Genomic DNA, 27,956 nt, shown 5'->3' on the forward strand with positions numbered 1-27,956 from the left:
AAACAGCACATGCTTAAAGAGGACTGGCAAACCTATTTGCTTGGGTATGAAATGCTGCAGTTAAAGCAAGGAGGCCTCTTTTCTGACTTTCTTAGCATGATGTGGGAATTGTAACTCTGCGCTATGTGACATGTAGTTGTATCTTGCTTTTCTAGCCAGCTCAAGATTGTGTACATTTTCCTCTGCTCCCCACACCCTCCATATCTTTGCAACAACTCTTTTGAGGTAGGTTCAGTTAATCTATGTACACAAGCAGCACTTCTTGTCACTAGATTGCTGGGGGGGGGGGGGCAGAGGCACGGATGCTGCAGACCCATTTGCAGATCCTGGGGGCATCCCTGAGGCTCAGATGGCTACAAGCCTCTTCTCTTCAGGCCAGTGAGATACAGCTGCCTCACAACCACTTAACCAACCATATTTCCTTCCAGATCAGTAAAACTCAACAAAAATATGGTACATAGCTAACTGAGGTTCTGCCCCCCCCTAACAAAAGGCCAACCCCCAACCCCCCCCGCCCGCAAAAAATTTGGCTACGCCCGTGCTACTAGATGTGGGATTTCATAAAAAGCAGTGGGGAGGGGGTGGGGACTGGCTGGCAGGCTGGCATTCTTGGGATCAAATATTAGAAATGTTATTGTACATGACATGAGGAGGGAGAGACATAATGTATAGGGATGGCCTAGTCCTCAGGTGGAGCAGGTGGGTCCTGAGTCTGATCGGACTTGCCAGATAATTCTAGCTTCTGAGCCTTGCAGCACTCAGGCCCTTTCATGCCAGGGCACACGGTCTGTATGCAGGAGGGAAATCTGAGCAGTGCCAGGCAATAGCTCCTCAGCACTTCTGCAGCAGCAGCAGCAACGGCATCTGATGCCCAGTGAATTGTTGAGTGCTCTCTGCAGCCACTCCTGGGGACAGAACTTTGAAGCCTTCCTCTGCCCAGCCCCTGAGGAGAAGTTACTAGCAGGCAGCAGCCCTTCTAGTGATGTTTCATGAACAGATCTAGCCAAACCTGAGCCATGTTCACACCATCTGAAGTCCTATGACACCACTTTAAACAGCCATGTCTTCCCCCAAAGAATTCTGGGAGCTCTAGTTTGTGACGGATGTTGAGCAGCATTGGGGAGTGGATTAACCATCCCTCCTTTAGGGGAAAAGGTCCTCCCAACAACTCTCACACCCCTGAACAAACCGCAGCTCCTAGGATTCTCATTCAGTTAAAAGAGAGTTTAGAAAGGGAGAATAAGTTCTAAGTATAATCAAAATTTATTAACTACTGGATTTCTTACCAGCCTTCACTGTAAGTTCCCAAGGTGGGTTGCAACAATTTAAAAAATCAATATTTAAAACAGGTTAGAAATAAATTACAATAATGAGAGTAGGGACATTATCAAGTGCCAAAGGCCAGGCTAAAAATGTGTGTCCTCATAGTACTTCATACGCATTTAAAATCTTGCAAATTTCAGAATCAAATTTTCACCTTTAGAATGAAGAGTTTACTTTTAAAGATAAATCTGAATAAAACTTACAAGGATGAAGCTTAAGGTTGCAATCCCATGACCACTTTTATGGAAGTAAACACCACTGAAATCAATGGAACTTACTTTTGCGTAGACATGTCTAGGCTTCTACTAAAACTCTGATTTTTAAAGCAATCAGCTAAAACAACATTTCTATATCTTGCTTTCCCCAAGAGCTAACATAGTCCATAGGTGGCTTTGTTTGGCAGGGGCGAGGAATTCAAATGCAAATTGCGGCTGCTCTGAGAAAACACAAAGTAACAGAGCACTTGAGAATGTGCTTTTCCTCCTTCCAAACTAATTTCAACTTTAGTACAAGGATGTGGTCTTGTCAGTGGGAAACAATGGCCCACAGGGTTTGTTGTAGCAGGAGAAGCCACTCTGTGAAGCCGCTCAGCACAGAACCTTTAAGGCAAGGGTGGTAAGCTTCAGGCCCTCCAGGGCTCTCCACTTGGCCCTCAGAACTCTGCCCCAGGCCACACCCATCTCCAGAGGCCACACCCCTGACTGCTCATCCAGGACTGGAAGGTATCCTTTAACTCTTGCTGATTTGGATGAAAGACACAGAGAGATGTGTGTAAAAATTACCTGGCCATACAAAGGACAAGTTTAGATGTGTTGCTCAGTCCACTGTTGGCTCTGGATCTGCCCACCATTGGCAGCTGGCCCAGAAGAGAAGGTGGCCTTCAGGATGAAAATGCCCTTTTCGCCTGCTTGGAAAGGGCAGCGACCCTTTCCAAAACAGGATAATAATTCAGTCTTTATTTTTGCCCAACTACTAAAACATACAAAGCATAAAATGGTCTTCTGACAAGCAGCTACTTCTAATTATATTGCCTGTTTACTGCAGATAAAACCAAAGTGATACAGTTTGACCTGTAGGTGTCACCCGCAGTCAAGCTAGATATGTAGTTCACAGGTTGTGGGCCAATATTTATTCCAATGCCAGCAACTACGGCTGTTGCACCTAACACAGCAGACAAAACCTTCCCATAGCTCCCACTTCAGCAGCCTCTGCTTCTGCTGGGGTCACCAGGCCCATTTCTGGTCAAGGCGGCTGCTTCCTTAAAACAGAGAGTTGGGACAGGCACAGTAATACATTTGTCACTGTGATGTATTTTATATTTGTCACATCTGTTTAAAGGCCCTCCTGAATTTCAGTGCAGAAGGCTTCAGCTGCAAACAGCTTCCCTACTTCCCATCTATCTGAATCTACAGGAGCCCCACTTAAGGGCTGGAAGGTCCCTCTCCGCACCCTGACAAGTGATCAAACAGAACTGAGGCAAGTCCTCCCCAAAGTGCCATCTGAACTGCAATGGGAAAATAGGGTTCAGTTTGGTACTAAGAGTTAACCTTCTCACAACCAATTATTTAATGGACAACTGCTGCCCAGCTGAACGGCATAAACAGGGATGGCAGTTTCCCAAGCAATTGAAGTCTATGAGCATGCAAGATTTTGAGTTACAACTGTTATGCAGAACTCTTCAGCGGAAGTGTGCAAGATTTTGTGGTTCAACTGAAATGAGTGGTGAGTGTTCAACATAAGATTACTTATTGATACTTACTGATATTAAATTCCTACCTGAGCAAACTCTATTTTAAAAGCGGCTAATCTTCCTACTCCAGAAAAGCACATTTTCCTCAACTCTTACCTTAGGAAAAATGTGTTCTCAAAATAAGAACAACAAAAGACAAGGCTTGTGACAAGCCAAATGGATCAAAATAACATGCTGGGCAAATGATGGTGGGAGTCATAGGTGAAGGGGACAAAATCATAAAAGGAAGTTACAAATCAATAGGAACATCGGATCTAGGCCTCACTGGTTCATAAATTAGCAGAAATAATGAGTTAAGTGTTTGTGGCAGTGGAAGACCATATAGACCGCTATTTCCTTGTTCCTCTGAGACTCCAGAGGAAAAGAACAAAGGATTGGGAAAAGTTTGGTCTGACATCCAAGTTCCCCTGAATAGACATGACTCGGACTCTGCTGGTGCCTGGATTAAGAGCACCTTTGCTCCGACCTTCCCAGGTTTTCCACATCCCTTCTCAGCAGGAAAGTCCGCCCGGGCTCAGCTCGTCGGCGGGAAGGGAAGCAAGAGGAGTTCTCTCGACTCGGCATTTCGGAATGTTCCCAATTGGCCGGAATTGGGCAAGAAGGTGTCCAGAAGGATTTGCCTCCCCCAGCAAGAGCGGGGGGGGGGGGGCGCAGCAGGTGTCGGGCCTGGGCGGGAAGGGAACCGGGAGAAGGGAGCCCCGAAGCCGGAGGCGTGTAGTCCAGTTCCGACGTGACAGGAGGCCGGGGCTCGTCTCGCCCCTCCTCTTTCCCCCCTGAGGCCCGAAGAGGCCTCTTGCTCGGAGGGGTCCTGGGCTGCAGCCCCTTCCGGCGGCCCCCCCTCCCGCTCTGCCCTAAAATGCCCCCCTTTCCCGAGGGCCGGAGGCTGGCGCGGCTCCCGGGGCGGCGCTGGAGCCCTCCGGCCGGGAGGGGGCTGAGCTCCGCGCCCGAGTTACCCGCCTCCGCCAGAGGAGGCGCGGGGGGGCTCCTCCCTCTCCGTCCCTCTCCCGCGCCGCCGCCGAGCATTGCCCGGGACCTGCCAGCCAGCATGCCGGCATCCAGGCGGGGGCTGCTGCTGCTGCTGCTCCTCTCCGTCCTGGTCCTGGGACAGGCGATGGATCTCGCGGATTACGGCGACGTCCTGGAGGAAGACGCGGAGCAGGACGCGGAGCCCATAGACTACAAGGACCCTTGCAAAGCGGGTGAGGCTTCGGGGCGGGGGGGGGGGGGGTCCCGCCGCGACCATCTCCTTCCGCTCTCGGGGGCGGGCGAGGGGCAGCGGGGGTCTTTTGTGTGGCTTGGAGGCTCTGAAACGGGCAGAGGGGCTTCTCGAACCTGGGTCAGAGGCAGTGCCGAGTTGGCAGCGCAGCTTGCAGACAAAAGAAAAAAGGAAAGTTTTTGCTCCCTCTCCCTCTCTCGCCTTCCCCCTCCATCCCTTTCGCTCGTCTGGGCTGTAAAATAACTCCTGGGCTTTTAAAGTTTAGCCTGAGAAAGAAAAGAGTCTTTGATACATAAACTCCAGAGTAAGGACTCATAGGACAGCTTCTCTCCCCCTCCCCCGCCCCATTTCAGGGAATTAAACTCTTTTCCATCTGCCCTCTATTGTTGTTGTTGTTCTTCTTCCTCCGTGTCCCATAAAAAAGATTGTATCTGTTTGTGGCTCTTTGTGTGAGGCAGCGGCGGCAGGAGACCTGATGAGTCTGCCGGGGGGGGGGGGGGGCTGCTTGCTTGAAGGAAAGTAAACAGAAGCTGCGCTGGGGGGGGGGGAGGCGGGCAGGAGCTCCGAGGTGAAGGGCTGTGGGCTTGAACTAGACCCCATCATTGCCCTTTCCTCCTCTCAAACAGTTTGTCTGTCTGGAGCAGCTGCAGACACTTGCTGGGTGGTAGCTGTCAAAAGAGGCAAATGTGTTGGGCCCAGAAATATTTTACAGATCACCCATCCGTAACTGCTCATCCCTAGGAGTCATGCTACATTAAAATAATTAACGTGTGTGTGTGTTGTAGAACACCCAGATGGCATGTCCCTCTTTTCTTTGGCCCACGGTGTACTGTGACCTATACCACCCCCTCTACACTCCCACATAAACCTGCTTGTGAGGACTGCACATCCTACACCAGCCCTTGTCAGCCCCGCGGTCCATTATGGGACCAGCCATCCTGCCTGTGTGTAGAGCAGGGAGGGAGCAAACTTTCTGAGCTGGCAGCTTAGAGTCCCCTGGCCTTGTCTGTAAATAAAGGGTTGGTGTGCTTCTGTTGAACCTGTGCTCTGCTGAACAGCGTTTTAATCCTTCTACCAATACAATCAGGGGCAGAATGCTCAATGACTTGTGACAGTGCCAGATCCCAGGGCAGCAGAAGCAAGAAACGGCTCAAGGGCTTTTGCGTTTTGTTCTTCCTCTCTCCCTCTCCCCCCACAACACACACTTTTTCATTCAAACAAAGAAGTGGAGAAATAAAAGTGTGAAAGACAATGAGGCTGTGTGATCCATGATACAACAACTGAAGTATAAAGTTTTCTTTTCTTTGAGGTTTTTAGGTGTTTGTAAATGCATCTGGGGTCATTGTCTCAAGGTCACTCTAGAGTGAAATAGAGTGATTAATGTGGAATCTACCCCTCTGCAATCAACCGTTCTTCTGCTCTGACTATTTTGAGAGCATCCACCCATATGCTTTTGCTATCTGTTGCTAATACCTTCCTTTGGCTTTCTTTTCTGTGAAGAGGAGGCAGCAATTCTCCCATTTGCCCAGCAAAAGCACACTGTCCCCCTGCGAGGCAAGAGGAACCTGCATGTGCTTATTCATTACTCTTTATTTTAGTTTCTGTTACAGTCTGCATGGCCTCCTGCTCTGTCACTTACCTTTCCAAAGTTGGAACTAGTGAGAGTGTATTATCTTAATACATGAGTTGCTGTTTATAGTATAAACATTTATAAAGTAAAAATATAAAAGCAACCTGCAGAGTCTTAAGCATTCATATATTAATAATAGGCTGTTGATGTTTTAATTTTTAATTTTTTTCACTGGGCACAGAAGGGGGACGTCTCATCCTTGAGTGCATGTTTGTGTGAGTGACAGCTATTCCAAACAATCCTAGTGCTTTGTGAGTAAATATGTGACTTTTATTCCACACTGAAAGGATATACTCTTTGTTGTAAAGTGTGTGATGAACCTAATAAAGTGTACTGACATGACTTTTTAAAGCAAGTCACAGAAGCACCATTGGCAGATAAGCCTCCTCGGCAGGTACAAAGTCCTGTACAGTTGGAAGGACCAAGCATAGGGCATATGCAGTAAATAATATACTTAATTCTTATCATGCACATCCTATTCTTTCTACAGGCCTCGTGCTTCCCCTGTTCCTCCTCTGTAAGACTGTATCGGTATCCAGCTCTTGGGGTCTTCATATAACATGGCACAACCTGCACCTGCCCAATCTCCTAGGCCTAAAGTCATTCAGACGCTGCATTTTATGAAGACGCCCCCATACCCAGCGCCACATCATTGCCATTTATTTAGGCCATTTCTATACCACTCAGTATATATAAAAAATCTCTAAGCTGTGTACAGACAACTAAAACAACAATCTATGTTACAAAAATACGTAAGGAAACAATTAATACAAATTACTCATAAATATATACTGATATCAATTCCTCCTCCTGATACACCTCCCTAATCAACACCTGTCAGTCTCCTGCTTCTCACCCAGGACACCACCCAGGCACCCTCTTACTGAGGGCCCAAACAAACTCACAAACCACTCCCAAAATCTCACCATAAAGAGAGAGTACCTGGAACCTGCTGACCTCCCCTAGTCTCTAGGCTTTCTTTCATGGCCAGGCAATGAGGTTGTTGGAGCTTCTTCAGGCTGCCCACAGTTCTGTTATAATAGGAACAAGAGAAACCCTTGCAAATGTTACACACACACCCCAGTCCACTAACTATGCTTTGTTTTGTCCCACAATGTTTTCTCCCTCCCAGCACCTGTCCCCATCACAGACTCCCTTTCCTATCCAATCAGCCAACATCAGAGCTAAGCAAGATTGTTGTGAGGCTGTCCAGTTCTGCCATCAAGGACACTGTTAGCTCTGGAAGAGGAGAATAGAATTTTCCTTAGAGCAATTCATACTTTCCATGCACAAGAAATTAGTTATAAGTCTTCCCTACTTTATTGCCAAGCAGAAAGTGAGAAGGATGGGGCTGAGCATGCGTTAACTCCCCCTAAGTTACTGTTGGTGGTAAGAGGTCAATCAACAGTAAGTCTTGAACTAGGAAGTTGTAAGATGGTCAGTGGGGCACACCAGTCACCTTGCCCTGGGCAGTGAAGGAGCCATGGCGCCCTGGCAGCTTCCCTGTACTCAGGAGACTCGGCAGATTAACGCTGTGGTCCCTTTAAAGATTTCTGGGTCTTTCTTGCAAATCTGACCAAGAAAAAGTCTTCCTCTGGGTATCTTCATGCCACCTTCACCTACCCCCCCCCCATCATTATCTCACCCCACTCTCGGCCACTCTCTGCTGGGCCTGGTTTGGACAGGTCTCCACTGCAACAGTAATGAACCGTTTCCCCCTTTGCAGCAGTCATGGCTAGGCAGACCAAGTGTGGAACAAAATCCCTGCTTCCTGGACACAGTAGCCCCACTCTCTAAACCAGGTAACATAAGAAAAGCTCTGCTGAAACATATCAGTGAGCAATGGGTCCAACACTGTTTCGTCAGCAGCTAGTGACATGCCCACAGAAACCCCACAGGCCAGACCTGGGCTGTGGCTCCCCAGCTCCGTATATTCGGAGGCAGGTGCCTCTAGTCCTGGAGGTGGGACACACAGCTTTCGTGACTAGTAGCCATTGATAGCCTTCTCCTTCAGGAGTTGTGTAATCCTGTTGAAAGCCACCCAAGCCTTGTGCTGGCACATTTTGCAGTTTTAACTAGGTGCTGCGTGAAGCGCTTGCTCTTGTAAGTTCAGAATCTCCCACCCTTCTGCATTGTAGATGAAGCCAAGTTCAGGTGTTCTAGGAGAGGGAGCCTATCCACTGTATCCATACTATGCATAATTCTGTACGCCTCTATTACAAGAATGCATGGTAAAGCAAGTGTGGTTCAGTGTGTGTGCATGCACACAAGATTTCCTTGTGCACCACTCTGTGTGCAGAGGCGTCACTAACCCCGACAAATCCTCTTGCCAGAGTACAATGTAGATATCTCCAGAGTACAATTCATTTTCTAGAACCATGCAGCAGGAAGGGCCATCTGGCCCGGCTCCTGCGGAGAGGCAGGGCCATCTGTTCCCTTGCCAGCCCCCCCCCCCCCGCCCCATCCAAGCTGCAGCACAGCAAAAGCAAGGAGCAGGTGCGTTGCGCTCTCTCCTGGAATCCCTTTAACATACAAAGCCAGCCAGGAGATAGTGAACTATCTGGCAATGTGGCGTGTCAGATCATTCACACATGAAAAGTGGGTGGTGGGGGCGGGGTTGACCTTGCAGTGATGTCATCATCTCAGCTGTTCTAGTGGATGGGGACAAAGCAGCAGCATCAGGGGGGAATACCTGGGAATGTCTGCCTCCATTATTTGAATAGCGAGGAGCCCATGGTTTATGGTTCAGTCCTAAGAGTTGCCATACAGATCTTGTCTCTGGTTGTCATTCACTTCTGACAACGGGGAGATTTTATTTACGTATTTCTTGCATTTGTATTTTCCTCTCCCCCCAAACTCGGTGCAAGGTACATGGTCATATTTTATCCTCACAGCAACTCTGTGAGGTACCAATTTAGACTGAATGGTTGGCCCAAGGTCACCCAGCAAATGTTGTGGCTAAGGGGTTATCTGATTTCTTTATTTGATAAAATTGATACATTGCTTGATTGTAAAAAACAAACAAACAAACAAACAAACAAACAAACAAACAAACAAACCTCAAAGCAGTTTACAAAAGATAAAATAGAGAAATCAAGAAAGCAGGTGCTGAGAAGAGTACAGTGAAGGCCCCTGCTTGATCTCCACAGGCAAGCGGTTCCAAAGTGCAGCTGCTGCCACACTAGATGACCGAGTTCTTACATGGGTCTCTCGATCTGATCATTATACCATACTGGCTCTTGGGATCTTGGAGAAGGGTCTTGGCACCCAGGCAGGTTCATATTGGAACAGGCAGTTGTTTAGGTATCCTGGCCCCATTGTTTAGGTTTGCAAAGGTCACTAGAACACATTTATTCAGGGTGAGGTGGCATCTATCTGCCTTGAGAGACAATGGAGTGTGACTCTGGGGGGCAAGTCAAACAGCTGCTTTAGCAGCAATGAAGTGACCTCCTCTAGGTGCAAGCCTGGCCTGTTTGTGTGGAGGTCCTGGGCTGCCCAGACAGCAAGACCTTCCTCTTGGCCTCACTGATGGGGTCCAGAGGAAGGCAGAGCAAGATGTTTGGCACCAGCTGGGCTGCAGGAGTTGCTAGAAGGGGGTGTACAAGGTGCCAGCCAATCCTCTTAGGGATTCCACTCCAGATTTGTGTAGGGTTTCTGTTAAGTTGTGGGTGAACATATCAGACAACACAGCGATTCTTCAAACAGCTCTTCTTTATTCAAATGCCAGAACAGAACTGAAACTGAAGGCCTCAGTCAGCCTGCTTATATAGAGCTCCAGTACCTTGTTACTGTAACAACTTTCTAAAACTATCCAATCACTGAACGTCACTTTCGATCCTTCATTTGCATAACTATCTACAGTATCCCCTGCTGGCCCAGGGTGAGAACTTCAGTACATAACAGTTTCCTCCTCAGCCTTTTCTTCCCCCGAAGATCTTCCACAAGGAAGCAGGAAATGGTTTTCCTAAAGCATTTCTCAGGAATAAGTATAGCTGCAAGGCAGCAGAGGTTTAGGATCAGAGTTCCCTTCTCCTCAATGGGCTTCCTTCCCAGGTGGACAAGCCCCATCTGTAGATGGCATGACAATGCGGTAGCAGTAGCCCAGTTTTAAATGGAATTTAATATATACGAACATATTAAAGCCTACATATATAGGCTCTATCACAGAGTTAAGCATTCTTAAAACCATTGATCTCATTGGATTAAACATACATAATCCTGTGAATAGTGGCCATAATCTCTTAAAATGAATGTATTCAAAGCCAAATACATTGAATGAATTCTGTGTAAAAACCATTGAGGGGATTAAGTAGTGTAAATGATGCCACAAAATGTGTGTTTATTGACCTTTTGTCTTAGTAGATCTAGGGTCTAACATATCATAAGAAGTGCTAGGATCCTGGAGCTTCCTTCTGTATCTCACCAGGATCATCCACCAAACCAGTATGGATAATCTTGTGCTCCTATTTATGTTGTCTAATCTTAGTCCTGCTATTTGCTTCTCAAATTATCAATATACATGTCACTACTAATCAAAACCATAGAAGTTGACTTTCCACCTTCCTGATACATTTACTTCATTTGTTAACCAACATTAAGTCAGAGTTCCCTGGTTTGGACAAAATGAGGAACTAATTTTTAGCATCTTTACCTGGATGCTTTCACGTGACAGGAGGGAAATATGAGAGAATGCTTAGCTTGACCCCTACAGGACTCCTAGAGCCTCAAACGATCATCTGAAACATGCTAATCCTTTCCCAGTGAACTTCCAGTCCTTTATTCTGGAAAGTTTTGGCCACTTCTTCTGAGTAAACATGCAGGAGGATCAGGCTATAAGGCCCACTTTGTTCAGCAGGACTTTCTTTCAAGTAAGTGTGTATCGAATTCCACAGTCTCGGCCTTCAAGCATTCTTACATATGCTTAGCATTCTTACATATGTTTAGGTCAAATGCAAATCTGTCTCTAAGCAACTAAATTTCTGAAGGTGCGTGTGGCCTGCATGACCAGAGATTTTAGATAATATTCCTGTGCTGTTGTTGTTATTAATTAAAGTTCTATACAACCCTTCTTTTGAGGATCACAGGGTGGTTTACAATATAAAAACATAAAAATACACCCCGTTTAAAGGGCCGTAGATTGTTTTATTAGCCAAAGGCCTGGGAGAGGTTTTTGCCTGGCACCTAAGATGCCCTGGCGAGAGCTTTTCACAGACCAGGAGTCACTGCAGAAAAGGCCTGTTCTCGTGTTGCCGCCCTCCAGACCTCTCACTGAGGAGGCACGTGAAGAAGGGCCTCCGAGGATGATCTCAGGAGGTTTAGCGCTGTTCAGTTCAGTTTAGCGCTGTATAAAAGCTTTATTTCGTTGCAAACCATTGTAATAGTTATATGACCCAGTTATATGCATAAATAGACCCATTTCAAAATGTGAAACTTATTTCCTTCATTTAAAATATTTTAGGATGCTTTTCTGAGCAAATGACCATCCAAAGCAGCTTGCAATAAAAACAGCTTGGTGTAAGCAGCACACCCCTTCCCCGCCAATGCCTTAAATCAATGTGCCTCATTCTTTTTCAGCTATTATTGAGGGAGTGTGAAGTGTAAGTGTGATGGAGGGAGAGAACATCTGCTTTGCAAACAGAAGAAATCATGTTCATTCCCCTGCATCTCCAGGTGGGGCTGGGAATGCTCCCTGTCTGAACTCCAGAGAACATCTGCCTGCTGGAGTTGAGAGCACTGAACAAGAAGGGCCATAGCTCAACTTCTTAGGATATAGCAGTTAGATTCCCACCCAGCCATTAGGTTCCCTGGGTATTCTTGGCCAGAGTCATTCCCTCTGAGCCTGACCTACCTCCTAGGGTTAGAAGGATAAAATGGGTGGGGAAAGTACATACACCACCCTGTGCTCCTTGGATGAAGGTCAGGTTAAAAATTTAATTGATAAAATGCAGGGAACAAATAAATAAATGAAATGAAATTATGTCCTGGCTGCTGGATGTGGCATTCTCCTTCCACCCTAGTTTTTTTTAAGATGTCACCAGACAATGCCCTCCAGGACTATGTCAGGATATTTGGGAGATGGAAGTTAAAAAGGGATCTGGGACAAACCCCCTTCAACATCTGGCAAGAGCCCCATCAAGCCTCATCAGAGATGAATGGGAATGGCATGAGAGCACAGCTGTACCTGAGGCAACCAACTCAAGTGTCCCACATCCTTTAAAGGGCTAAAAATGGATTGCTAAGCTCTGGTAAATAGTGGGCACTAATTCAGCCTGAGTACTTGCATCATGATGGCAGACCCGCTGTGAAGTACTCCGTCCACCCCCTGGCCTAAGCAGATGTGCACTGGCTGAAGTCAGGACACAGCTGCACCTCCCTTGGCAAACTATTTGTAGCTTGTGCTTTAGAAAAACGGACATCAGTCCATTGGATTTGTGTCTGTCTCCAAGAAGGGGCAATGCCCACTATATACTGAGAACATCAGGCTAGTTCTGCTGCAGACTTTCTAAGTGGCAAAGCAAGCCATGTTTTCTCCTCCATGTTTGAGATCACAGGCAGATCCAATTTTATCTTTGGGACCATCTTGTCCTGAAATGCTCACATGAGATGTGTAACATGGGAGTAGGGTTATCTTTAGTTTTGAAGAGGCCTTTGCCAAAGAGCCTTTGGTGGGGCCCACCATTTGTGGCCCCCAAGTGCAGTGAGCAGCCATTTTAATTTCCTATAATGCCCTTGTGTGGTGCTATGTCAGGGGCATTGTGAGAAATCCAGCAATTTCTGGACCCAGCCTTTCAGAGCAAGGGCTCTAGGGCATGCATCACCCATGGGCCATCCTATGACTGCAGCACCTGCCTGAGGATGCTGTGGTCTGTAACTAGACCTTTGTGGAAGCCACAAAGTCCTCTGAGTTCACAGGTCCCCTTCTGCAGGGGGGCGGGAATAATTGAAAGCAAGTTTCACACATTTGTGGTGTCTTGTTACGCTGCTCACATGAGCATGTTTCCCGAGGGGTCCCAGCATATCATTGGAGCTGACTCTGGAGTGGTGGTGCCTTGCTCTTATCTTATGTCTGCTGAGAAGAAGGCTTAGTCAGTATTTGTAGAGAGCTTTGAATACGAAAAGCTTTACTAAGTGCTAACCAAACACATGCCCCCCCCCTCCCGCGGAATATTTGTACTTACTTTGTCCTTGGGAGATTAATGCATTTCGTTAAGCAACAGAAATGAAATCCCACAGATTCCCAGGGGAGCAACAAAGAAAGGAAGCCAGCTGTAAATCATCACTCTCCACTCACTGTACCTGGCTTCCAAAATGAACCTTATAAAACATGGGGGGAATCCAGATGTTAAAATGCTTTTGCAAACCGTGGGGATGGGGCATCAGCCGGTCCATTTGTGCACCCTGGATGAGGGCTTCCTTCAGTAATATGTTGATGTACTTAGCATTTATGGCAAGGATGAGATCCTCTGTGGCTCTTCAGATGTTGTTGGACTTCAGCTGCCATTAGCCTCATCCGACATGGCCAAGTGTCAGGGCTGAAGGACGTTGTTGTCCAACAACATCTGGAGGGTCACAGGTTCCCCACCTCTGATTTATGTAGTGCTTATAGTGTCCAAATTGCTGTACTTTCATTAGCTCACCAGTTTTTACAACAGTAACTCTGTATTGTTGTTGGCACCTGTCTGTCTTGAGAGACAATGGAGTGTGCCTCTGGGGGTTAGTCAAACCACTGTGTTAGCAGCACCAAAGTGACCTCCTGGGACACAAGCCTGGGCAGTGTGTCTGGAAGTCCTGGGCTGCCCAGATGACAAGACCCCCCTCTCGGCCTCGATTATATGGCCCAAAGAAAGCAGAGCAAGACGTTTGGCACCAGCTTGGCTGCAGGAGTTGCCAGAAGGAGGTGTACAAGGCACCATCCAACTGTCTTGGGGACTCCCTATCAGATTTGTGTAGGCTTTACTCCTTAGCCTTTTCTCCCAAAGATATCTTGCAAGGCAGCAGAGTTTTAGGATCAGAGCTTCCCTTCTCCTAGATGGGCTCTCTTCCCAGGTGGATAAACCCCATCTGCCCATCACTTCCTTCTACACAGCACGGGCCTTCTTGACTGTTGGACCCACTTTTGGTGTCGCCGCCTGCCTTCACATGCAGGGGAGTCCCTAACTCACTGAAGTCAGTTGCATTATGCCCATGCTGAGGGTTGAGGTGGCAAAGGCATTGAGGTAGTCAGGCATCAACATCAAACCTTGATTTGCAGCTATGGGAATGGGCATTCTGTTGGCTATTTGCAGTTTAGTAGCGCTGCAGAGAGCTTGCTGGGGAGACCATGCATTAAAAAGGGACTCAAAAATAACTTAAACAAGGTTTTAATAACAAAAACAAAAACTCCTTATACACTAAATACATCATCAACAAACCAGACCTAACCATCAACCCATCCCCCAGGGTAATGGGAGAGGAGCTAGGTGCTGCTCCTTATATACTATACCCAATTGCTGACACAGCTTGATTACACAACTCAGCAGCACCTGCTATGTTCCACAGCTGCAAGACTGGGTCTCGTTATTTGCCCTGGCCCTTAAAGACATACACAACTTGTGAAGCAATAATGAACCTTCACATTTTAAAGTGACACATTCAAGCAGCCTCAATCTCAGCCCCTGCCTTCCTCCTCCAATTTCCTCACTCCTCAACTTGGGACAAGTCATAGTTTACTGTTTCAGGCCAAGAAAGGAGGTGGCGCATTGCCTTGCACCAGGGAGGAGGGGTTGGGTGTGATGGAGACTATTAGAATGCTGGTCTCTGTAATGCCAGTCTTTGGGGATTACAACTGAATCGTCTCAATGTCTTTTGCTTCAGGTAACCCAGCGAGTTCATAAGCGAGGCGAGATTTGAACTAGGGAAATGGAAATAAATGATCTAGTAAGGAGGGAAGGAACTTTCTGAGGCTTATGGACCACATGCTGTAGGTGTGGTAAGAAAAAGCATTTCCTTGGGCAGCTTCTTCCACTCTCTAGTTGCTGAGAAAACATATCTGTGGAGCAAAGACAAGAATATGTCTAATCTGCACTCAGGAGCTGAAAGAGAATAAAATTTGAATTGGGAGAGGGTGCTGAAGACAGTGGTTCCTAAATGGTGTATCTGGATGGGCAAAATGTTACCATCTTTTGTCAGTAATCGGCTACGCTGGTGCTTCTCAAACTTGCGTCTCCATCTGTTGTTGGACTACAACAGGGGTCAGCAAACATTTTCAGCAGGGGGCCAGTCCACTGTCCCTCAGACCTTGGGGGGGCACTATATTTTTTGGGTGGGGGAATGAACGAATTCCTATGCCCCACAAATAACCCAGAGATGCATTTTAAATGAAATGACACATTCTACTCATGTAAAAACACACTGATTCCCAGACCATCCGCGGGCCGGATTGAGAAGGCGATTGAGCCGGATCCGGCCCCCAGGTCTCAGTTTGCCTACCCCTGGACTACAACTTCCATCATCCCTGACCACTGGTCCTTCTGGCTGGGGATGATGGGAGTTCTAGTCCAAAAAGAACTGGAGACCCAAGTTCGAGATACACTGGCGCTAGGAACACGCCATTCATTTAAATGACACCCCCCTCCCCAAAAGAATCCTGGAAAGTCGTTTGCCCCTCACGGAGCTACAATTCCTGGCACCAGGAACAAACTGCAGTTTTTCCAGGATTGTTTTTTGGCGTCAGGGGCTTTAAATGTAGAGTGTATGCACAGTCATGTATCTTTGACTTTCTTTTTTAATATGCTTTTTATTAAATTTTTCATCTGTTATTAATATACATATTCCAATCATTTTTTTACATATACTGTATACATATATAAACCAGACAATATCAATATTTCTTCACAAGTGACTTCCCACCACCTCATTGCAGCTTCTTCTGTCTTCTTTCTCTTTTCAGCTGTGTTGTTTGTATCTATTACCTTTCTATTACATAATATAGCTTATCTATCTGTTCTTAACTTTGCGAAATTTATTCAAAACATATCAAGGATTTTATTACAGAACAATGTTTTCCCAAATAGTCTTTTGCACATTCCCACTCTTTTTAAATGTTTTGGTTTGGCTGGTGTCTAATTGCCACTGTCATTTTTGCCAATTCCAAATTCCCACAATTTGATTTGCCACTCTTCCTTGGTTGGCGTCTTCTCCCCCTTCCAATTCCTAGCAGTTAACATTCTTGCTACGCTTGTAGCATAGACAAACACCTTTTCTGTCATTGGGATATCAATTGCGTCCTTTCCTCTGGGTGATGGAAATCATAGAATAGAATAATAGAATCATAGAGTTGGAAGAGACCACAAGGGCCATCGAGTCCAACCCCCTGCCAAGCAGGAAACACCATCAGAGCACTCCTGACATATGGTTGTCAAGCCTCTGCTTAAAGACCTCCAAAGAAGGAGACTCCACCACTCTCCTTGGCAGCAAATTCCACTGTCGAACAGCTCTTACTGTCAGGAAGTTCTTCCTAATGTTTAGGTGGAATCTTCTTTCTTGTAGTTTGGATCCATTGCTCCGTGTCCGCTTCTCTGGAGCAGCAGAAAACAACCTTTCTCCCTCCTCTATGTGACATCCTTTTATATAGTTGAACATGGCTATCATATCACCCCTTAACCTCCTCTTCTCCAGGCTAAACATGCCCAGCTCCCTTAGCTGTTCCTCATAAGGCATCGTTTCCAGGCCTTTGACCATTTTGGTTGCCCTCCTCTGGACACGTTCCAGTTTGTCAGTGTCCTTCTGGAACTGTGGTGCCCAGAACTGGACACAGTACTCCAGGTGAGGTCTGACCAGAGCAGAATACAGTGGCACTATTACTTCCCTTGATCTAGATGCTATACTCCTATTGATGCAGCCCAGAATTGCATTGGCTTTTTTAGCTGCCGCGTCACACTGTTGGCTCATGTCAAGTTTGTGGTCAACCAAGACTCCTAGATCCTTTTCACATGTACTGCTCTCAAGCTAGGTGTCACCCATCTTGCATTTGTGCCTCTCATTTTTTTTGCCCAAGTGCAATACTTTACATTTCTCCCTGTTAAAGTTCATCTTGTTTGTTTTGGCCCAGTTCTCTAATCTGTCAAGGTCGTTTTGAAGTGTGATCCTGTCCTCTGGGGTGTTAGCCACCCCTCCCAGTTTGGTGTCATCTGCAAATTTGATCAGGATGCCCTTGAGTCCATCATCCAGGTCGTTGATAAAGATGTTGAATAAGACCGGGCCCAAGACAGAACCCTGTGGCACCCCACTAGTCACTCTTCTCCAGGATGAAGAGGAACCATTGATGAGCACCCTTTGGGTTCGGTCAGTCAGCCAGTTACAAATCCACTGAGTGGTAGCATAGTCAAGACCGCATTTTACCAGCTTCTTTACAAGAATATCATGGGGCACCTTGTCAAATGCCTTGCTGAAATCAAGGTAGGCTACATCCACTGCGTTCCCTTCATCTACCAGGCTTGTAATTCTGTCAAAAAACGAGATCAGGTTAGTCTGACATGACTTATTTTTCAGAAATCCATGCTGACTATTGGTGATCACAGCATTCCTTTCTAGGTGCTCACAGACTATTTGCTTAATGATCTGCTCCAGAATCTTCCCTGGTATTGATGTCAGACTGACTGGGCGATAATTATTTGGGTCCTCTCTTTCCCCCCTTTTGAAAATAGGGACAACATTTGCCCTCCTCCAGTCTGCCGGGACTTCGCCTGTTCTCCAGGAATTCTCAAAGATGACTGCCAGTGGTTCTGAGATCACATCTGCCAGTTCTTTTAATACTCTTGGATGCAGTTCATCTGGCCCTGGAGACTTGAATACATCTAAACTAGCCAAGTATTCTTGTACTATCTCCTTAGTTATTTTGGGCTGTGTTTCCTCTGCTGAATCATTTGCTCCAAATTCTTCGGGTCGGGCATTGTTTTCTTTATCGGAGAAGACTGAGGCAAAGAAGGCATTGAGGAGTTCAGCCCTTTCTGTGTCCCCTGTTTGCATTTCACCATCTTCTCCTCTGAGTGACCCCACTGTTTCTTTGTTCTTCCTTTTGCTACGAACATACCCATAAAAGCCTTTTTTGTTGCTTTTAACCTCTCTAGCAAGCCTGAGTTCATTCTGTGCTTTAGCTTTTCTGACTTTGTGTCTACATGTGCTGGCTATTTGTTTGAATTCCTCTTTGGTGGGTTCCCCCCTTTTCCATTTTTTGTACACATCCTTTTTTAATCTTAACTCAGTTATAAGTTCTTTAGATGGCCACCCTGGCTTCTTTAGGCACCTTCCATGTTTCCGTCTCATTGGTATTGCCTGAAGTTGTGCTTTTACTATCTCCCTCTTAACAAACTCCCAGCCATCATGAACTCCCTTTCCTTTTAGTATTACTGTCCATGGGATCTCACCCAGCACTTCCCTAAGTTTTATGAAGTCGGCTTTCTTAAAGTCAAGAAATTGAGTCCTAGTATGCTTGGCTGCTCCTTTCCGCTGTATAGTAAACTTCAGAAGAGCATGATCACTCGCGCCTAATGATCCTTCCACTTCTACCCCACTAACCAGGTCCTCAACATTGGTTAGGACCAGATCTAAAATGGCTGTTCCTCTTGTTGCTTCTCCCACTTTCTGGACAATGAAGTTGTCTGCAAGGCCAGTGAGGAATCTGTTTGACTTTATGCTCTTGGCTGAGTTTGACATCCAACAAATATCTGGGTAATTGAAGTCCCCCATTACTACTATCTCCCTTCCTTTTGAATGCTTGGCCATCTGTTCCAGGAAGGCATCATCTATGTCCTCCGTTTGGCTTGGGGATCTATAGTAAACTCCCACAATGAGGTCTCTGTTATTCTTCTCTCCCTTAATTTTGACCCAAATGCTCTCACTTTGGCTTTGAGGTTCTAAATCTTGGATCTCGTCACAGGTATACACATCCCTGACATATAGCGCCACTCCTCCTCCTTTCTTGTCTGGTCTGTTTCTCTGAAATAGATTGTATCCCTCCATTATTACATTCCAATCGTGGGACTTATCCCACCAGGTTTCAGTGATGCCTATTATGTCATATTTAGTTTGCTGTACCAAGAGCTCAAGCTCATCTTGTTTATTTCCCATGCTTTGCACATTAGTGTACAGACATTGAAGTCCATTAATCATTCCCCCGTGTCTCTTATTTAAGGATTTTTTCCTCCCACCACTAGGTCTGCGTGCTGTTTGCTCCATTTGGTCTATGACATTTGGATGATCATCTTCATCAATTGATAGACTCCTACCTTCAGGAGCACTGTCTCCCTCCCCCACATTAGTCAGTTTAAAGCCCTCCTGATGAGGTTTCTGAGATTTTTGGCAAAAACATTCCTCCCAACCGTTGTGAGGTGCAGCCCATCGCTTGCCAGAAGTCCATCTTCAAGAAACTGCAGTCCGTGATCTAAGAATCCAAACCGTTCCTGTTTACACCATTTGCGAAGCCAGCTGTTCACTTCCACTATTTTTCCCTCTCTCCCTGGGCCACGTTGTTCAACTGGGAGGACAGATGAGATGACAATTTGTGCATTTAATTGCTTCAATTTCCTGCCCAGAGCCTCGTAGTCTCTTTTGATCTTCTGGAGGCTATTGCTTGCAGTGTCATTGGTTCCCACATGAACCAAGAGGAAGGGGTATTTGTCAGTGGGTTTTATGATTCCTTGCAGTCGTTCAGTTACATCTTGGATCTTAGCCCTGGGGAGACAGCACACCTCCCGAGACATCTTGTCAGGCCCACAGATCACTGCTTCTGTTCCCCTCAGTAGGGAATCCCCTATCACCACTACACGCCTCCTCTTAGGTTTGGTCGGGATTCTTCCGTGAGCTGTCCGTTCCAAGGTCGCCTGCACATTCCCTGAGGACTGACTTTGCTGCTCGTCTTCATATACCTGATCGACTGTAATGAGGGAGAGATCCTCAAATGGAGTCTGTTCTTCGTCTTCCATGCTAGGGGAGAGGACTTCAAAGCGATTGTGTATTTCTAAACAATCAGAGCGAACCCTGGGCCTCCTACTTCTTTGAGTCACGTTTATCCATATATCTGGCACCTGTGTTGGTGAACTAGCCTCCTTCTCAGGGGTGTCCCCTGTCTCCTCCTTGGTGGAGACGGTGTTCTCTGTTGCTTCCAAGAAGAGCTCGAGCTCTCTAATTCTTTGGAGCGTAGCTACACGTTCCTCCAGTTGCTGGACTTTGTCTTCTAAGAGGGCAATAACATACAATTGCTGCAGGTAAAGCTGCCTGCAACCTTTGGCAAGATGGCAAACATTGCGCAGGAACCGCAGGCGACTGCAGCTGTTCCCTCACCCTCCATCTTGAGAACGTGTTGTTGGGGGTGGCTACAGTGGTCCTCCATCTTAAAAAGCGTGAAGACAGGACAAATAACCCCCCCCCAAAAAAAACCTAGGTCTCCCCCAACAAACGTTTGAGACTAGCTCCCCTAAATCTAAAAGATGGATCAAAACTCTTTTGCTCCTTCTTCAGCTGCTGCCCTGCAAGCTCTCTTGCAATGAAATGGAAGTAGAGGGTTTGACAGCAAATAGTACCCAGGAAGATGTGAACCCATACAGTGCACTTCAATGTGTCCTCAATCTGGTAGCATATAATTTTATTGATTTATTTTATTGCATATACACACACATATCCCACATTTTCTTCCAAGGAGCTCGTTGGCATGCACATTCTCCCCCTCCATGTTATCCTCAAAAGAACTCTGTAAGGCAGGTTGGGGTGAAAGGCAATGACTGGCGCAGGGACACTCTGGGGGCTTCCTGGCCAAGTGGGAATTTGAACGCTGGACTCTCAGGTCCTAGTCTGACACTCTAACCACTCTGCCACTCTGGATTTCCTTCCTTATCCACAAATCAAGGAAATCTGAATTTCGGGGGAGTGGTGTGGACTGCCACTTGGAAGAGGAGGAGGGTGTCTGGAAGCCTCAGGAAAAAAGAGACACAAGCAGCTTCAGATCCACATCAAACTTCAGTGTAGATCAGCTCAGACTCTAATTGTGCAAATGAGGTGGAGGAGGGGACATAAAAGTTAACCTGGTTTCTGCAAGCAATGATGTAACGATGGACTTTGATTTTGTACACAAATGTCACTCTAGCCCTTCCCTTGACACAGGCTATTTTGTGGGCAAGGTGAAGGAAGAGATAAAATCAGGAGATGTGGTCTAGGCAGTAACTGGTCTGTGAAATAATTGCTCAGCTGACAGGTGAGTAAGAGGGACTGCAGAGGCCAATAAGCACTGTGCAAAGTGTCACCTGACCAAAGCAGAACATGCTGTTCAGTAGAGTCACTGTCATGACTGAATCATAGAATCATAGAGTTGGAAGAGACCACAAGGGCCATCGAGTCCAACCCCCTGCCAAGCAGGAAACACCATCAGAGCACTCCTGACATATGGTTGTCAAGCCTCTGCTTAAAGACCTCCAAAGAAGGAGACTCCACTACACTCCTTGGCAGCAAATTCCACTGTCGAACAGCGCTTACTGTCAGGAAGTTCTTCCTAATGTTTAGGTGGAATCTTCTTTCTTGTAGTTTGGATCCATTGCTCCGTGTCCGCTTCTCTGGAGCAGCAGAAAACAACCTTTCTCCCTCCTCTATGTGACATCCTTTTATATATTTGAACATGGCTATCATATCACCCCTTAACCTCCTCTTCTCCAGGCTAAACATGCCCAGCTCCCATAGCCGTTCCTCATAAGGCATCGTTTCCAGACCTTTAAAGGCTTTTTTATTATAAGTTACACCTTTTGGCTATAAAGACTATGTAATTACTAGTGAACAGGAAATTTGTCTAGTAAGTGTGTGCCCAACAGAATCGGTGGCTATGGGCTGAGTTTCTTGTAACAACAACTGATGCTTATTAGGTAGTTTATAGAAATGATATGGTAAATGCTTAATGTTGGAATTGGTTATCCATTTAGCTGTTCCTGGAAATATTCCATGTGCAGAATTCAAGAGGAATCTAGGATCCTGCACGTGGGATTTCCCCCAGAAAAGTAACACGGGTCACTTTGACAGTTGCTGGAGCCCCCTCTCCACCCCCAGATGCATCTGGCTCTGTTGAAGCAGGAGTCCCATAGGCTTCCTCTTCCTGTGGAAGAGAGAGGGCTGTCAAAGACTGCGGAGGCTGCTTCCCTGCTGGGAGATGGAGAGGGATCTGGGACACTGCCTGATGTGACAGAGTAGGAAGACGCAGGGCTGTTATTGTCTCCCAGGGAAAAGCAGTGCACCCAAATAAGAAATGTGTCCCTTTCAATGTAATACCCGCCTTCAGGTCAGAAACTCCTGCGGAGGCAGGTAATTTTTCTGAGTAGCTACACTTTCCCTGTCTGGGCGTAAAAGCTTGGCAGGTAGGTGGGAAAACTTATTGGAACAACTTCACAGCTCTTGTGTAGCCTTCAAATTCTCATTACTGATTGTGGACTCTGCAACTTTGGCATTTTTTCCTAGACAAGACTTACCTCTGTAACAACAACAACAACAACAACAACAACAATTTATTTGTATCCCGCCCTCCCCGGTCAAGAGCTGAACTGTCTTTGACTCTTTTCATACCACTGAGTCCGTACTAGCAATCTGCTGCAATGATCTAAGTATCACTTTCTTACTCATAAGTAAGTGCACCTGCTGTTATGTTTTGGAAAGGATTTGGGACAGCACCAAATGTGATGTTGGAGTTGGTCTAGTATGCTTGTGTGCTTCTGGGTGACTACACTGTTGTCAATACAGCCACTTTGAAACATGCTCAAAAATAGAATCATTGATATTTTCAGGAAATTTTCTGCCAGAAAGAGAGAGAGAGAGAGAGAGAGAGAGAGAGAGAGAGAGAGAGAGAGAGTCTGATGTAATCCTAAGAGACTGGAATGGCAAGAAATCATCCTCTGAACCGGCAACCCATATAAGCTAAATAAGGCATTGGCCACTCATGGCGTGGAGAGTGTGGCTCCCCTGATCTGCATCTGGGTCCTACCCCCAAACTGTGCCTTTCAAGTGAGAGTGGGAAATATGGGCTCTGGGATAATCTTGTATTGGTTTCTATGTGCCCAAGGCTGCTTTCTCGGCTATGAAGTTGCAAATTCTAGAGGATGGCAGCTTGCAGCTGCACTATCCAATATTGTTTTGGACCCTTGCCTCAATAAAATACCTAGCAGATTGGGCCAATGGCCCATCTAACCCAGTTTCCTGTTCTAGCAGCAGTGAATACCAGATGCTTGAAAGGAAACCACAGAACAATTAAGGAATGATCCAGGGGTTGCTATCTGAGCCATCAAAAGTATTGCCAACCATGCAGGGTTTGCTTCCTTGTTCTTAGATATGCCTTGATGTTTATCATGTTAAACTTATTCATTTACAAGAATAAACATTTTTCATTTATGCAAACAGTCACTTGCACAGTTGTTCACTTTCAAATTCTGGCAGAATTTGGAGTTAAAATGAAGTTGAAAGTGGCACCTAACAGCCAGCCCCAAATGGTCCATCTTCCCCAAAGTAGTGTAATTGTTTCTGATCCAGTTGTCCCATTGACCTTCATAGCATCCTGCAACAGCACTATTAACGATGCATTGTGTACTTCCAAGTCTTTGTTTAATCAAATGTTCCCTAATTCCTGAATAATGAGAAAGAACAAGTTTTATTCAGTCTGCTAGATGCATGTTACTCTTCCGCATTTTTCTTTATTACCCCAGTGCTTTTTTACAGTAACCCCTCCAAGCTTAATTTTCAGTATATGTTGAATAAATGCCATATGCTGCCATTTATAAGTGTTTGGCAGACTCTTGTCCTCTATACTTGACCTGATCATGTGAATAGTCTGTGTGCAGGTGAGCAGTTGAAGTATAGATGAGCTATGAAGTCCCCATCTTAAATACTACCTCAGCCACAAGACTTTATAATTCTTGATTGGTATGTAGGGTTCCTTAGACTGTCTTCCAAGTACAGTGGTACCTTGGTTCTCAAACTTAATCCGTTCTGGGAGTCCGTTCCAAAACCAAGGCGTGCTTTCCCATAGAAAGTAATGCAAAATGAATTAATCTGTTCCAGACATTTAAAAACAACCCCTAAAACAGCAATTTAACATGAATTTTACTATCTAATGAGACCATTAATCCATAAAATGAAAGCAATAAACAATGTACTGCAGTCACACAATCAATCAGTCAGTAGCTGAACTGGCTTCCACAAAGTCACAAAAACAAAACAAAAAAGCCGCAAAAATGAAAATGCAAAATACCGTATTTGGGCTCCATAAGACACACTTTCCCCCTCCTAAACAGTAAGGGGAAATGTGTGTGCATCTTATAGAGCGAATGCAGGGGGGAGGCATACAGGAAAAGCCCCCAAGAGCTGCACACAAGCTTTGCACGGCTCTTGCGGGCTTTTCTCCAGGAGGGAGAAGGGACTGACGCGGCCAGTCAGTCCCTTCTGCCTCCTTGTAGAAAAGCCAACAGGAACCGCACGCTCCTTAAAGGGTGCACGGCTCCTGTGGGCTTTTGTGGGAGGTGGGGGAATTGCCATAGCCGCGTGCAGCCTCTCCAGCCGGGAGAGGCTGCGTAAGGCTAAAGAAGCCAAGACAGCCAGCGGGATGGATCCCGCTCGCTGTCTTGGCTTCTTTGCTCTTTGGGGCTGGGGGGGGGTGGAACCCGGGCTTCCCCCGGCAGGCCTGAGAAGCTCTGGGAGAAGCGGACAGGCTGAATTCCCCCCCCCCCTTGATTTCCCCCTCTAAAAACTAGGTGCGCCTTATGGTCCGGTGCGCCTTATGGAGCGAAAAATACGGTAAATAGCAAAAACAGACAGACCTCAGCATAACACTCAAAATGGAAGTTTGGCACTCAAATCAGAAGCGTAACACTCAAAACAGAGCACATTCAGCTTCCGAAGAAAGGTCGCAAACCGGAACACTTACTTCCGGGTTTGCAGTGTTTGGGTTCCAAGTTGTTTGAGTACCAAGGTGTTTGAGAACCAAGGTACCAATGTATAGCACTTCTCATCCCACTTGGCACATGCAGGGAAAGGTCATAAGTGCAGCACTTTGTTTTTTTGGGGGGTGTTGTGTGCCAAGAATCTGTGGGAAGTGCTCCTTTGTCAAAATCCTAATTTGCTTTCCTGTTTCTTAAAGCCACATTTAATCCCCAGAACTATGGAAGAGACTCTGAAAAGAGTTTGTTGGTCTGACCTTCTGTTCCTGTTGTTATTTCACCAATCACGCAAAGGGTGAAGTGGCTATCTGTGGGCTCCTGAAGCTCATGTGCCAATTTTGGCATGTTAAGCCTAAAGGCTGATAATCCAAATGTCGACTCTGCCTAGATCAGTAGCTTTTACTTATAATGGCTATACTCTGCCGTTGCCTCACGATTTCTTCCACCTATATGCCACCACATCCAGCTACAACAAGTTCAGAGGTGTGTAAATCGGCACAGTTTGGCCATGTTGTGTCAAAAAATGGGTGAAGTCACACGAAAATCATGTTTTGATTTGCCATCTTGATTCTTGATGGTGCCCGGCATCCAAACATTGATCGGCCATTCCTACCTTGGAACCCTTGTGCCTCATTTGCCAATGATATCTTGAGAGGCATCTGAACCTATAGAGCAGCGTTTCTCAGCTGGGGACCATACAGTCCCCTGGGGGCTCCGAGGATATTCCATGGGGGCCACACGAGAAAATCACATAAATGGGGGGCCATGGCATGAGACTAGGGGGGCACAGAGGGAAGTGGGAAGTGAAGAAAACAGAGAAGCAGCTTTATAATGATATGGAAGTTCAATACTGTGATGATCTGGGTATTCCGGCTGCGTAGTTGATCCATTGGCTATGAATGCTTCTGATGCTGTTGTTTCTTTGTGCGAAGCGATCACAGGGCTGCAGAGCCAAAGTAACTTTCAGTCAAGAAAAACACATTTTTTTGATAAAGAGTACAATATCTAAAATGCTTCCACAGCTTTGGGATAAAGCAAAATTGTTTTTCATGGCATTTCCCACTTTGGATTTGGTAGAACCAGGTTTCAGTTGTGTGAATTGTAAACTCAGCCTACCCTGGAATCGCCTTAACATACAGGACAGAGGTGATCTTGGGTTATCTCCCATAGCAAGAGAACCAGATAAAAAAAAACCTTGTTTCTGGTCATCAAGAACAAGGGTCACATTGATTGAGAAATACTTAAAGTATAATTTTTTATGTAATTGTATTTTATTGAAATTATAAAAATCAAAAATAAAACATGTTCTATTTACAAACAAAACATTTACACCGCTACCTTTCTACCAGTAGGATGGGGATGGGGGGGGCACAGGAAGGAAACAAGATCAGAAAGGGACCACTGTCAGAAAAAGCTTGAGAAACACTGATTTTGAGAACAAAGCCACTTTCCAAAATACATATATAGTTGTCAGGTTTCAGGGACTTGGCTTCCTCCCCGCCTTTGGCAGTAGATAAGCAGAACAAAGTGAAAGGAATCTCTTACCAGTTAGAAATTTTAATGATCATAGTGAGAGAACAAAGAATCCATTTCTAGGAATGAAGGTGCTCCCAATTAAGGAACCCCCCCACTCCCCCCCCCCAGTCACTTCCATGCCTTGCAGCCTGACCTCACAACCACTTTTCTTTCTCTGCTGCCACCTTACCTGCTCCTCCTGACCTTGGGCTGAGCAGATGTACACTTTCTAGCGAAAGAGAGTCTGTTAACTCTCTCTCTCCCAGTTCTTCTTCTCCTAGCTGTTCACCACTCATTTCTTCCCAACATCTGTCTTCTGAACTATGTCCCTCTGCAAACCACTGTTCCAAATTTATACTGTCCCACTGCTCCTGGGAAGATTAGGACCCTGATCAGGAGCAGGGGGAGGGGAGACTCTCACCATTCCTTTTCAGTGCCACCCTCCTCAGCACGATCCCTGGCAATAGTGGGTTTTGTGGCCATATTTAGTTTATAACCCACTCTGGGGCCTTAGGATGGAAGATGGGTAAGATATAACAAGAAATAAGTAAACAAACATTGTAAACCATTCTGGGGTCCATTTTTAGAACCAAAAGGCAATATATAAACGTGTTTATGTATCAATTAATGGGACACAGGTGGCGCTGTGGGTAAAAGCCTCAGCGCCTAGGGCTTGCCGATCGAAAGGTCGGCAGTTCGAATCCCCGCGGCGGGGTGCGCTCCCGCTGCTCAGTCCCAGCGCCTGCCAACCTAGCAGTTCGAAAGCACCCCCGGGTGCAAGTAGATAAATAGGGACCGCTTACCAGCGGGAAGGTAAACGGCGTTTCCGTGTGTGGCTCTGGCTCACCAGATGCAGCTTGTCACGCTGGCCACGTGACCCGGAAGTGTCTTCGGACAGCGCTGGCCCCCGGCCTCTTAAGTGAGATGGGCGCACAACCCCAGAGTCTGTCAAGACTGGCCCGTACGGGCAGGGGTACCTTTACCTTTACCTTTATGTATCAATTAAATCTTTTCAAATAGAGCAACTGAGGCCGAGAGAATGGTTTTGCCTAAGGGTTCAGTGAGATTTTGAGCTATAGCTTTTCCTATTGCTACACGACTCTCACAGTGAGTGCATCTGATCCCTAACTGAAGAAGGGCCCTGGGTGTGTGATCTGCTGTGAGAGTGGACAGAGGCTTCCCAGAATTTAGCTTTGAGTGTCTTCGCCTTGTTGCTATTCTCAGAGTCTCTTCATGCAGCCAAGGCTGCTGCCAGGCAAACATCCCAAGAACTGGAGCCTGCTTGTGCAAACACTGGAGAGATCAGGCATCCAACAGAGGAGCAAAAAGCCCTTCACTAGTTCGTGAGGTGGCTGCTAGGCAACAGGCCACAGTGGGCCGTGGAATCTCTGACTGTGCTGCTGTCCAAGAGACCTTTAATAGAAGGTTTCGTTCCTCCTGCTCATTCCCCCTCCCATCCCTCAAACAATTTTGGAATTTTCACCCTCTTATTACACAGTGAGTTCTGCGGATCATAACTCTAGTCTTGCAGCTGAAGCAGGCTGGCTGGTGGCAATGGTGGGATCTTGTAGCAAGTTGCTACTCTCC

General features: G+C 46.3%; 1 protein-coding gene across 2 annotated transcripts in view; it reads left to right on the plus strand.

The window, feature by feature from the left end:
• Window positions 1-3,914: 3,914 nt before the first annotated feature.
• BMP1 (bone morphogenetic protein 1) overlaps window positions 3,915-27,956 on the plus strand; it is a 130,585-nt gene continuing 106,543 nt past the window's right edge. For both annotated transcript variants that reach the window (XM_028708405.2, XM_028708406.2), the window contains exon 1: window positions 3,915-4,272. In XM_028708405.2, coding sequence (XP_028564238.2) covers window positions 3,930-4,272 — 343 coding nt within the window. In that variant the 5' untranslated portion in view covers window positions 3,915-3,929. The remainder of the gene's footprint in view (window positions 4,273-27,956) is intronic.

The sequence above is a fragment of the Podarcis muralis genome, chromosome 15 (assembly GCF_964188315.1).
Source record: "Podarcis muralis chromosome 15, rPodMur119.hap1.1, whole genome shotgun sequence".
Taxonomy (NCBI): Eukaryota; Metazoa; Chordata; class Lepidosauria; order Squamata; family Lacertidae; genus Podarcis; species Podarcis muralis.